The sequence below is a fragment of the Haliotis rufescens genome, unplaced genomic scaffold, assembly GCF_023055435.1.
Source record: "Haliotis rufescens isolate VD_foot unplaced genomic scaffold, xgHalRufe1.0.p SCAF_10, whole genome shotgun sequence".
NCBI lineage: Eukaryota > Metazoa > Mollusca > Gastropoda > Lepetellida > Haliotidae > Haliotis > Haliotis rufescens.
Window position 1 is genome coordinate 41,667,410 of NW_025963780.1, and position 13,567 is coordinate 41,680,976.

The 13,567-nt window shown below is 40.1% G+C and overlaps 2 protein-coding genes across 5 annotated transcripts in view; one reads left to right on the forward strand and one right to left on the reverse strand.

Annotated features, from left to right (window-relative positions):
- Positions 1–974: 974 nt before the first annotated feature.
- On the reverse strand, positions 975–6,031 carry LOC124146740 (ankyrin-1-like). Its single transcript, XM_046517184.2, has 2 exons — positions 5,827–6,031; positions 975–3,165 (listed from the first exon to the last, which is right to left on the reverse strand). Exon 2 carries the CDS (start codon positions 3,155–3,157, stop codon positions 1,193–1,195), a length of 1,965 nt encoding a protein of 654 aa, XP_046373140.2. The 5' UTR covers positions 3,158–3,165; positions 5,827–6,031; the 3' UTR covers positions 975–1,192.
- Positions 6,032–6,284: 253 nt separating this feature from the next.
- The window catches only part of LOC124146742 (PAN2-PAN3 deadenylation complex catalytic subunit Pan2-like), a 44,305-nt gene continuing 37,022 nt past the window's right edge, over positions 6,285–13,567 (forward strand). For 2 of the 4 annotated variants that reach the window (XM_048390785.1, XM_048390794.1), the window contains exons 1-7: positions 6,306–6,347; positions 6,690–6,774; positions 8,642–8,954; positions 10,840–11,009; positions 12,019–12,142; positions 13,045–13,122; positions 13,337–13,455. In XM_048390785.1, the coding sequence (XP_048246742.1) occupies positions 8,694–8,954; positions 10,840–11,009; positions 12,019–12,142; positions 13,045–13,122; positions 13,337–13,455 (752 nt within the window). In that variant the 5' untranslated portion in view covers positions 6,306–6,347; positions 6,690–6,774; positions 8,642–8,693. The other 2 variants (XM_048390791.1, XM_048390789.1) reach the window with 2 other exon arrangements.

Sequence of the window (13,567 nt, forward strand, 5' to 3'; positions counted from 1 at the left end):
GACCTCCCCTTATGTACCCGAGAACTCCAATGGGACAGTGAAGACTTGATCAGTCCCCGAATCCCAAGGATGGCAAGATGAGGCTGACCCAAGTAACTGGACTCTGGGTTGACTCAAACAATCAGATGAGTGCATGTTATTTAAACACTGTACCATAAAAATAGAAGCATAAATATATATCGATGTGTTCAGTAGAAAGTAGACATATATTTGAAACAAAAACGTAATTTTCTGATCACAGAAAACTTGATCATACACATATATTTACATGAACAGTGTACGGAAACAATAATGAAAACACACCACCAACCCTCACAGCTCATGCATGTGGTAATAGCTTGAATAGTTCTCTATATACAAACACTGTTGTGTTGAATTTTGCTGTGTCAAAGTTACGATTGTTTTAAAGTAACAGTTCCATCCCAGTGTATTAGTTCTTTATTCATCCTATTTGGTTGTGTCGAACCTTTGATAACTTGAAGTATTCAACTTCAACTTCAACACAGTGGTGTTTGACTGTATACATAAAGTTGGGATTAATGCGGCTGTGAACAATATTCCAGTTACCATGGTTACATCACAGCAACACAGAGACATGGAAAAACATTGCTTGTCTATAAGTATAAATTTTGCAAATAAATAATAAATGCTCTGTTCAATAAAAATGTGCTCATTTTGAAAAATATTTATCAGTATCTTTTCTTTAAATAACTATTTTTATAGCAATTTTTACGAAATAAAAGCAAACAAAACCAACAGGCATTTGAAAAAAATGCTCATTAACTCATATGTTACTTACTCAATGTTACTGTTTGTTGTTCTTTATCGTTGTACTTAATCTCTAATTGGGGTGATAAGGTCTTCAGCAACCCATTCTTGTGGTAAAAGGCGACTATGCTTGTCGTAAGAGAAGACTAACGGGATCGGGTGGTCAGGCTCGCTGTCTTGGTTGATGCATGTCATCGATCCCAATTTCGTGGATTGATGCTAATGATATCAACCACTGGATTTTCTGGTCCAGACTTGATTATTTACAGACCACGTCATATAGTTCGAATATTGCTGAGTGCTGCGTTTAACCCAAAAAAACAAATAATCTCTAATTATCCCTGAATGTATCATTTTTTTCTTTCCACCATTTTAAAATATTGGTAAAAAAATATAAAAACATATGATCTGACTTTTAACAGGCTTAGAATGAGGCAGTGGTGATATAAGTCTTGAGGTAACTGGGCAGAGGAAGCTGTTTGACATCTCTAGCTGCACACGTAACTTGTTTCAAGATTGTAACTTTACAAAGATGTCTCAGTGATCTTATCCTTAGCTTTTCAAACAGTTGCACAACCCCATATGCAAAGTCTACTTCCTTAGGCTTGTTAGAATACATGAGCGGGGGCAGGAATCTCTGCTGGACAGTCATCATGGCATGATGCAGATGCTCTATGTCCATCAGACTACCAATCAGCTCCACCACATTCAGAGAAGTCTGTTTCTCTACAGCTGCCACCAATGGGTAGCACCCGTTCATATATGGACGGTCGAAGTCGGTACCATACAAACTAAACAGGTGAATAAATTTGTGTTTCATATTTTTATCTTCTATATCATTGAGATGGTTCATGATGAAGTAGGTGAAGATCGGCAGGTCTGAGCATCTGCTGGGAATATTGGGGTTGGCGCCGTTGGACAATAGTAGTTCCACTGCCCGATATACAAGCAGTGGACTGTTCCACAGGGTGGTCTGGGTGTAAGGAAGGGAACTGTACTGCAGTAGGACTTCCAACACTGTCTCGTTGAACGCTGACATGGTGGTTACTTTGTTTGGGTTCATGCCCTTCTCTAGAAGCAGTTCCAGACAGGTGATGAGATCGCTCTGGTAGGTGCTCATAGAATAATTATCCCCTTCTGGGTTGCACTTCGAGGACGTCATTTCACCGATCGCATTGGATGCTTTCTTCCAGTACCGCATCACATCAGTTCGACTGATGCCAATTTCCTCAGCAAGGATATGAAGTGCAGATTTACCATTTTTGTCTGTGATGTGTACATTGACGCCAAATTGTATGAGCAGCTTTGTGTTGGCAATGTAGTTGTATGGGTGGAGTTTGGATCGGTACAGGATGTGAAGACAACCTTTCGATTCTGTAAGAGCATTGACCGATGCTCCACATTCCAGAAGGTGGTGGATTGTGTCAGTGTCGCCATTCCATACCGCCACATGAAGTGGGGTCTTGCCATTCTTATCACTAAGGCTGATGACGTCACGGAAAGAGTTCTTCAGCAGCAACTCAACCAAAGGACCACATCCTATAGAACATGCCTTGTGGAGCATGGAGGATGGTTCTCGGACTCCGGCATACAAAAACCTCAGAGCTAGACACTGAATAATGATATTGTTCAGGAAATAAAAGGCAAAATCAACATGGCCACCAGAGACGCAAAATTCAAATGGCTTTCCTCTCTTGCTCTGTGTCAAGGGCAAGGAATAGTACATGCTGCTTGTCTTTGATTCCCCAGTCCTTACAGCTATAGACACATAGGCAACTTCATTCAACGAAAAGGAACTTGGTTTTTCTAAGAGATACTTGATACTATCGATACAACCAACCATGCATGCAAGATGTAGGGGTGGGTTAATGATCATGTCACTGTTGCCGTCTTGATCAGTGGACAGATCTTCCTGAGTAATATCTGGTTTATCAGAAAGGCTGCAGCTTCTTACTGATGAGGATGTGTTTATTATCTGCTTGTGTCTGTTTCCTGAAGCTTCATCTTCACATGTTTCCTCAGCTATGTTGAGTACCTGCCCAACCGAATCTCCAGAGTCCTTTATATCTCGATCCTCAGTTGTTTGGCATCTTCTGCAGACACACAAGGCTTTGTCAGTGTCGCAAACAATCTGTTTCTTATACAAGGATCTGTCAGACAAGAAGAAGGGGCTAATTGTTCCAAGAGACTGGACCAGATCAGCTCGTTTATACAAAATGGCAAGTTGGAATACATTGATGGCCAGAAGCGGATGCCTCCATCTTGTGAGATCTTCCAGTGACATGCCACTGTTGTGGAATGCGGCCATGACATCTCTATCACTTGCACCACTGATGATGGCCTCAGAGATCATCTCCATGGAGACACATGCTGCAGGTGCCATCATCATGACCAGTGCTGGAATATAAATTAATGTGTAGTTTGATAGTGTTAACTGATATACTACCACAGACAATGGGTTGATGAAACTTAACATCATAATTTACCCACTAACTTGATGACAGACCCTTTAAGACTAACAGACTGTTTTGGGTGCAACTATATAATTACTCTGAATGCTGCAGATAATATTAAAATTAAATCGCTATCAATCTCAACGTTCCCAGGAACAATGAGTGAGTGAGTGAGTGAGTATAGTTTTACACCACTTTTAGCAATATTCCAGCAATATCACGGCGGGGGACCCCAGAAATGCGCTTCACACATTGTACCCATGTCGGGAATCGAACCCAGGTCTTCGGCGTGACAAGCGAACGCTTTAACCACTAGGCTACCCGACCGCCCCCCAGGAACAATGAAATATATCTAGTAACATCATCTTCAAAATGTTACATGTACAATGTGACCAAATAAGCAAGATGAAAGCATGATCATATCTTTGTGCAAAGATTAAATAACAACAGGGCCAGAGAAACAGACAAACAAGAGGTCAATAGTATGAGCATACATCCATGTTACATTTTGACTTCATGTTTCAAATGAGTATATTTTCATCCCTCTATCATGATAAGGCTCCGTGATAAAATAATAATTAGATTTCCATCCAATGTTCTTAAGACCCGAGAGGTAGGAGGCCATTTATTTTACATATTTCCGAAAATGCTTATGATTAAAGGGGAAGTGTACATGCAAAAATCACTTTCTTTCTTTTTCTAAACAAAACACAATTTTAGAATTAGTTAGTATCTGTGTTTGAAAATATACACTCAATTTTTTTCAGTGAAAGTAGGAAGCTCACAATAGTGTGAAAATGATTACCGTTATGAGGCCTTCGTTTTTCGAGCTAAACAGGCCTGAGTTATACCCCTTAGATTATGACGTAATTGGTGCCAATTCAACTGGGTCCCTGTCTATTCTCAACGCAAAAGATATCAAGTACCAGTTTGCGGTAAAACAACATGGCCTACGACACACTCCTGCGCAGTGGTGACTCAGCATAACACTATGCTGGCTGGCATCTGAGACGCTAGGATCACACACCTGTACCTACACCACGTGAAGCGGCTCTAACAGAGCATGATGACATCATAATGTTTATCAATTGGCACCAATGACGTCATATTGCAAGGGGCATAAGCCATGGTGTTTTTGTTATGGAAATAGAATCGTGTTCATCTGTGGTCACCTCACCTCGTATTTATTTTAAAAGAACCATCAAATCTCAACCATAAGCTTCGCCGCAGAGGTAAACAAGAAAAAGGTGGCCGGAAATTACGGCGCTACACGGGCTTGAACTCGCCAAACGTTTCTGATTGGCTAAAATATATAATAGTGGATATAAATATAAGCACACAGTGAAGGGAGGGAAAATTCAAAACCGTCAAAGGTAAGCCTGCTTGCAAAACGTTTGGGTTGACAAGGAAATCTACAGCATAATTAAGCATTTTGAAGCAGATTATCATTGAAAGTCTTGAATTTCCCTCCCCTCACTGTGCTGATATTATGATACACATTTTAACCAATCAGAAACGTTAGGTTAGTTCAAACCCCACACTCCGTCGCAGTGGTGACTCAGCATAACACCACTGCCACAGGCTAATTTGCATATCACGTGATCAGACTTTTCTCTTGTTTGTAAACAAACACGCTTTTTCAGAAATCAGTATAGAACGGACCAATGCAAGTATTTGGGGGCGCTTTACATATTGTTTTGCATAACTGTATATAGATATGCTACTACAACTGCGACAGTGAGTTGCATGACAATATATATATTTATGCATCAAAGTTACCGTGTCGCTAGCTCTCCGTTGGGCTTCGATGACAGCACGTGGAGCCGTACAACCAATGTAAACATAGGATAACTACGCAAAAGCAAGTAGATTTTTACGTATTTGCATACTTTCTCAATGAAAGTTAACCATTCTTTGACATTTGTTTATGAAAATGTGTAGACTTGTCAAACATGAAACGGATGAAAAGCATATGCAATATCTTGAATGGACTGTGAAAGATGTGACGAATCGTCACATGGCGCTGGCCTGTGGCAGAGGTACTATGCTAGCTGGCTGTCGACAGCATGGAACTCTAGGTAGGAGAGTGTTCAAACCCGTGTTGCGCTGTAATTCCTTGTTTACCTCGACAGTGAAGCTTATGGTTGAGATTTGATGGTTGTTTTAAAATAAATACGAGGTGAGGTGACCACAGATAAACATGATTGTGTAGCTTATGGTTTGTTTAGCAAGTTCCAATAGGTTGAAATAAGTGACATTCATATTTCATGTTATATATCGAGCTGTGATTCGAACCGAGTGCGAAATCTTGAATAAGAACCAAGATGGCGGGTGTCACCCCTTGTCTATATGATAGAGGGGTGTGAATTTTTTTCTGTACGAATATATTATGCTATACACGCTATCTTCGAGTTCCTGTGGTCCGTGTCATGTTCGCTTCAAATCTGAATACTGATCTTTGATCAACAGGTAGCCTACTACTGCGATCAAGTTTCAAAAGGAATTCCATTGTTGTCATTTATTTAACTTCATGGTATGCTATTTCCCAAACATGTGTACAAATGGCGGGATATGCTAAATAACTACTGCAACCAAGAACTCTTACCTTGAATAATATGAGGGAAAGAGGCGACTGGCAGCTGTTCTCTCGCTCGCAGCTGGTTAGACAGAGTTACCTCCCTTGGTTAAACCACTAATAATACAAGATTTGCAGGAACACAATGGAAGGGATTCTAATGTCGAGTTAATTGGAACAAACGTTGGCATTATTTATACATATTGTCTATCTCACTGTTCTTGCTCAGACATGTAGCGTGTATTGTTTAAATTATCAGGTTATGATAACATAGGGTAACACGAAAATGTATCACAGCGAAACGAAGGTTAAAAGAATGTGAATCATGAGTTGAACATCGTTCACAATACACATTACTATATAGAAATACGTTATCATAATGATTTGTAAGGAATTTGAAAGGATTATTTAGCGTGATGGGAATGACTGCACACTAAACCGAAGTGCATATTAACATTATTGTCTTCACTTCTACTTTTTGATCAACCCGATGTTAAAGGGACGTAATCCAGAAGCGTGTTTGTGTTTGTATGCCCAAAATGCAAATATTGGTAAGATTCATACGATTTTCTACGGTTACGAAAACACTGATACCTAACGAAAGTTGATGGTGATTGTTTAAGGTTGTTGGTTTGCCCTTGATCGTAGTTTTTCTCGATGAATACGTCTGACAATCGCCAATTAGGCCTAGATCGCCTGAGATAGAGAAGTTCTTGAAACATTGGCTAAAAACTTCATCAAAGATCTGCTCACAATATTTGTCGTATTTGATTAAGCATTAACGGCTATATAATGAATTCACCATTACTGAGATTGATCCACGAGCCTCTGTCTTTCCGATTGTCCACATTCCTTTGAGATCTTTGCAATAATTATCGGCCCCATATCAACAGCAAAGTGCCAGTTGAAATTCCCGGCAAGACTGAAGGTTCCGCTCCACAACGCGATTTTAGCACTACGCCTACCGTAAGCCTATGTGTAAGTATTTGAGTTATAATCAGCTTAGCTCTTAGATCGCTTTGTGGCAAGGGGAACTGTGTAGTTTGTTGGGTGCAGCTTATGCTGCTATAATATTGACTCCATCTGCAGGCTGATCTCCACTTGGAGAGTAGAGGCTACTGCACTTCTACAGTAGGGCTACAAATTTACGGATTTTAATTTGCATTGTGTGGAGGATGGAACTGATGTTGCCTGATTAATGCTGTGCTTATTGATCAAATGAGCCAACACTTTTCCACAGGACCATTGGCATTATCACAGATAATTAGTGCTCATTTACCAAGTGATCAGCACCTGATTGTTTGCCTTTATGTACAGTAGCCTTTTTTCTGTTAAATTCAAAACTTGATAAAATTGTACATATTTTCATCAAATTACTTTTGATTAATTTGCTAAAAGGGGTTATTTAACTAATCCAGAAAGAGGGATATAACTCCTATGATCATAAAGCCTAGCTTGATCACAAAGGGCTCCAAGGGCTCCAAGGGCTAGGAGTAGGTTTGGGGTAACCTACAGTCTCTGCAGTGGTTGGTCAAACTCGCCTTGCTAGCTTGAACATTCTTGAAGCTTGGTTAGGCTAATGTCCTTTTCTTATGTAAAATATTTTCTCCAAACAATTTTGGGAAAGACTGGTCACAACTATATTTGTAGATAGTGCTATTTAAGTTTGATGGATCACACTTCATGATCTTGTGCGCCTCTTCAATCCATAGGTGGGGTAGCCTAGTGGTTAAAGCGTTTGCTCGTCACGCCGAAGACCCGGGTTCGATTCCCGACATGGGTACAATGTGTGAAGCCCATTTCTGGTGTTCCCCGCCATGATATTGCTGGAATATTGCTAAAAGCGGCGTAAAACCATACTCACTCACTCAATCCATAGGGTTGGAATCGGTTACTCCCAACTCCTTCACGCTTGGATCCCGCTGCTTATCACTATCAAACATCACTCCTAATATTTCTGCAAGTACTTGCCTGAAAACTACTTGCTAGCTTTTCCATTGTTCATGTTTTTCTCCAGTCACAAAACATAATGCTAAATATGTTTTCATTATGCTATTAGAACAAACCTATATTAACCAATTGGGAAAAATAAGCCCAAACTGGTTGATAGCAGTGACCTTTTGTCAGATGATTGTCAGATGGATTGTTTGGATCATGGAGAACATGGATCAAGCTGTTTGTAAAAATGTCTCCCAGTGTGCACTGTAGGCATTGTGTTTCACTTATACATTTTAAATTGGCTTCCAATAGTGTAATTTTTTTAAAGACAATCTTTTCCATTATCACTCCTCAAAATGTGGACAAAGATTTATTGTCATCAAAAGTGAACAAAAGTGAACTTTGATTAAGAATTCCACCTTAAAAATGAAAACCAAGACCGTATTCGCCATATTAACATGATTAAGCACCCTTTTCCAATACGCATAATATAAGTAGTGCCTGACCAACTTCAAGACCAATCTCTAAGTAATCATAATGTGTGCCCCCTACTGAGGCTGAACATGTACATGACAGTCTGTATTTTTTGTTTATGTTAAAACTTTTGTGAAAAAAAAAGAGGTCAGAATAGGTATATAATTGCCTTGTAAGTATTATCAAACACATTTTAGTTTTGTTGACGTTTTGTTGAGTTTGTTCACTACTGTTCTATCTCTGAAGTCAAATTTAACTTGTGTGTAGTTTCAATAAAGCACCCTTGGCACATATTACAGCAAATACGGTACAAATGTTTTGTTGGTTTTTTTTTTTAAAAAGATGGTGGACTCCAATTACGGGGTTGTTGCTGAGTATCAGTGTATTTTCTCAGCCTTAATCATGCTAATGCTGGTTGTCATAACTATTTCAGATGTATTAGGATCATACACAGATTTATTTAAAGGAAGTGGACAGCATCAATAATGGAGTTTCCTGGCATGCCCCCAACATTCCCTCGGCCTGATGGAATACAAGGGGAGATAATCCCACCCCCTCCCATGAACCCCAACATGATGGGGGGTGAAGGCTACCAGGACAACATGGAACACATGTACCCCCACCCTGGGGGAGAGAGGTCCGAGTACACTCACCATCACAGCGTGTTCATGGACGGGGGAAGTCCGTATGGGGTGTCATGTATGACCTTTGACACACAGGAACTACTTTGGGCAGGAACACAGAGTGTAAGTTTGCTTTTGTTAATGACCTTTTGTTTGCTGTCATATAGCTGAAAAATTGCTAAGTGCAACGTTAAAAAACAAACAAATGTAACAAAGTCTGATGCTTTTGGGCTGTTTGTCAAACAATGAAGTTATCTCATTATACAGTTCATGACATTTTCTCAGTCATGTTAATGATCTTCGTAATGTTTTATGTTCTAACTCTGAAAGCATTGAGGCAGACCGAGAGTTTGTCTGATAAAATGAGTTATTTCACACAAACATGCTGAGCATTCTGAGTGAAAAACTGATTTTATGTTTTTAGATTAACATATTGTACATCATCACTAAATGCATTATAAAATGAATAATTGTCACCATTCTTTAACTCCCTTCTTTGGTAATGTATTGTTCATTGACAGCGTACTTGTTCATTTGGAGATTCTGTTAGGGTCCCGTTCCACAAATACGACTTAGCACTAACGTAACTGGCTAACTGCCATTCTTTTACGTTAGCTTATGACAGTTGTAGTGCTACGATCACTTTGTGGAGCGGGGCCCAGGTCCTTCATACATGTGGTATCTCACCTGCTTGTCATAGCAGCTGACTGAAGTGGGGATGTGATGGTTAGGTGTTTAGACTTGACTCACTATATGTCCTTGTACCTCAGTGATGTTGGACTTGATCATGTTATCAACCACTAGGTATGAGTATTAGCCTGGCTTTCGAATTGCAGTTTATTGGAATAATGATTAATTTTTCAATCACAGGAATCAGTTGTTAATTTCTGAATTTCATAATTTCAATTCGACTTGTCACTTTTGTAAATGTTGCCAATAAGATGAAAATATGCATGATATGTGAAAAAAACGCCAAATTTCCAAATATTGTCATTTGTATTTCAAATCATGGTTTATCATGTTTATATACTGCTCTCCTCTGTCAAGACAGGTTTACCTGGCCTAAGTTTGATTTTTGACAAACCACCATGATATCCCTGTAATTGCTGACGTAAAACAACATTCAGTCATTGTAAGTTCAGTAGGGAGAAACGATGCAGCAAGGTCACGATAGGATATGTATCACGATACGCATATTCACATCAAATCACATGGAAACTTCTTGACTTTTAATATTTCAGGGCAGGTTCCAAAGGAAGAGCTAGTGGTAGACACATGTTCAAAGTGGCTATATTCAGTAGTGAACTTGAAAAGCTAATCACAACACATTTTGCAATATTTGACTGACAATAACACTTAAGTGGGGGTTATTAAAGTGTATCGTCTTGTATGAATACAGAAAAAGACGTATCATGTTTTGTATCATCGCATGTAAACTAGGGGTGTCACGATAAATCGAAATATCGATATATTGCTATTGGTAAGCACATAAAGTCAATAAATCGATTGTTAAATCAGTTTCCAATCAATAGTATTGTTTTCAGTTAGGAATATCGATAGTTTTGATTGTATTTACCATATCAATAAAATACATGCAATGCTGTTCAAATTTGTTTTTCTTTTGATCATGACTGGTAGTAATTTACACATGGTAATGTGGTAAAAACAAATTTCTTAAATTATTAGGGAAAGAAAAAACAAATCAGTCATATCTCAAACTTTACTTTTTATTTGTTGTTATGGTTATCACATTCAAAGGAAACTTCAGTTCTAAGGTTCAATTCAACTCTAAAATCCATCTAAAATGATACACTGAAAACTATAGATATTTATCGCAATAGTTACCGCAGTGGTTTCTTTCAATATCAATAGTTATCGCAATAGAGATTTCCAGACCATAGTCACCCCTAATGAAAACCCACGCTGCATCGGTGCACCGATGTATTGTTTCACCCCTGTAGTCTTGTACTCACTATCCCGTGTCATTTGTTGCCACTTCTGTTTACAGGGCCATGTGACCTCCTACTATGGGTCTGACATGCAGAAATACACCTCATTCCACGTCCACGCATCCAATGACATCCGACAGATTCTGACCTTGGAGAATGGCATCCTGTCTCTCACCAAGAACAGCATGCGTCTGTCAGTTCGGCGGGGCTTCTCCATCATGAACTACATGTAAGTCCAGAGAGGGACCAGTCATTGCCGGGATTGTGAACATGAGTGTGTGTTCCTGTTTTGTCCCCCCCAAACACGGGGCTGGCAGGGGTGTGGAGACTCAATGTCGGCCATATTGACTCATGTGAGATTGTCTGACTGACTGAGTTGTGGGGTTTTATATCGTGCACAGGCCAGCCAGGCCATTAGTGGATTGGTCGAAAAAGATTTGTCAAAAAAGTTAAGGCAACCTGGGGGAGAGCTTTTAGGGTTGCTTAATTACATTTGGATAATAATTTGGAATTTTGAAAAATGCCATGCCAAAAATGGGGAGGATAGGGATGTGATTGTCATTCAGACAGACAGATATATATATAGTAGGAGTTAAATTTTAAGATAGAAACTCTAGTTTGGGTCACGCTGCGATATAACTGGAATAATGTTAAAAGCGGTGTTAAGCCCAACTCACTCACTCTAGTTTGGGTTAATAATCTACTGTTAATCTTGAAATTATTGTGAAAAATGTGAGTGATCTTGCTCACGTTATTAAAGTGACACATTTTGACCTGGAGCATATTGTCATTTCGGCAGGGTTGGTTTGTTGATTTACGCCACACTCAGCAATATTCAAGCTATATGACGGTGGTTCACTTCGGCATGGACGGAAACAATGACATATATAACAATACTCACAGTAATGTAAATGAGCTACTAGATTTTGACAGTACTTCTCATGTGGTAGTACATGTTCATCAAGCAGTTATGAGAGTCACCAACTGTGTATGACAGTGTCTTTTTCCTTGATAACTTTGTCAAATAATTTTATTATTACAAGCAAAACAGTGCTTACAGATGTAGAGAAAATGTCCAGTACAATAACAGCGGTCGGGGTGAATGCATTTCACGGCTCATTTATGTTCAAAGGTTAGAAGCTGTGACAGACGACTTTTTAGGTTGTATAGGGTGTAAAGTAGACCCTGCTAATGTCATGTAACTTTTGTGGTAATTTGTCTGGACTTCTGTTCAACAGAGGTGATGGGAATCTTCAGGACATGCAGTGTATGATGGCAACCGGCCCTCACTCAGTGCTCATGGGGGGACACCAGACCAAGGTCATTGAGGTCGACCTCAACAAGGGCATAGAAGTGAACCAGGTAACGTTACAGGGTGAACATGTATCTTCAGTAACTGAGATTTGTATAAACTTGTGTGTTTACTGTTTGAACATGTTGAAGGCGAGGTGAGATGAAGTGGTGTTTAATGTCGCGTTTGAGGTTATTGCACTGATATCATGTATAACAACATGTCCTTGTTCTAACGTTATGAGGGGGCACGGGTGGCCCAGTCGTCTAAGGCGCCGCGATTCGCTGTGCAGAGTTGCGTCCCTTGGGTACGCCAGAAACCTAGGATTGTGGGTTCGAATCCCGGTTCGCCCCGATTATGTTTCTAGGTTTGTCAGCACCATACCCGTGCTCGTGGGTTTCACCGAAGTGGTAAACGTCTGAGACCTGCATCACTTGGGGCTTTCCTCCCACATTAAGCTGACACGCCGTGATATAACTGTAATACTGTTAAAAGCGGCGTTAAACACAACTCACTCACTCACTCTAACGTTATGAGATACCATGCTGCATTTGCACACAGTTATCTAACTCTGTGCCAACCAGTCCTTGCTTTTTTCCCCTTAATGCCGAGGGCCAGGCAGAGAAACAACAGGTTTAATGTCTTTTGGTAATGTCTATGCTCTGCGGGCAGATGATCTATCCACTATACCATAGAGGCTGTCTTTGTGGGGAGTGAAGCAGATTAATGGAACAGTGTTTAGATGAGCACATCAGAAATGGTCAACTCTAACAGGTCTCTTTTTTGTGGTTTGCCTGCAAATTTACAGAAACCTTGTCGATCGGGACAAAGCAGTCTCACTGATGTCACCAAGCTTCCAGATTGAAACAATATTGTCTCAGGTTTTTCAAAAACATACGTCCTCTGCAAATAATGTGTCGTGAAAAGAATACTTGTTTTGTAATTACTAATTTGATGAGTGTTGCTCTTTCAGTTTGAAGTGAAGGAGCCTGGATGTGCTATCTTCCGTCATTCCAGCAAGTACATCTGTGCAGGGGACACCAGTGGACGGGTGAGTGTGTGTGTGTGTGTGTGTGTGTGTGTGTGTGTGTGTGTGTGTGTGTGTCTGTGTCTGTGTCTGTGTCTGTGTGTTGGGGGAGTGGAGAGTCACACTCACAAGCAGGAGGTGACTAGTCAGACTCGACTCAGGTAAGGTATATGCAGGAAATGTGGATACACGTGATAGTCAGTCTTTACTGTACATGACTTTGACCCTTTTGTTGCAGGTGACCTTGTATGACCCCCAGTCAATGAAGGCTGAGCATGTTTTGGAAGCTCACACAGGCACGCTGTCAGACTTCGATCTCCATGATCACCTCCTTGTCACCTGTGGCTTCTCTAACAGGTAGGCACAAGAAAACATCCATGCAAGTCATACACTGCAGTTAATAAGACCAAATAGGCTCTTTCTGTGACTAAGCCTCTGCTAGTCCTGAAGCATCTTCCAGAGGCAAGAG

What these genes read in the sequence shown, in the direction of transcription:
- LOC124146740 (XM_046517184.2), bottom strand. Translation starts at nt 3,157, where the DNA reads ATGATGATGGCACCTGCAGCATGTGTCTCCATGGAGATGATCTCTGAG.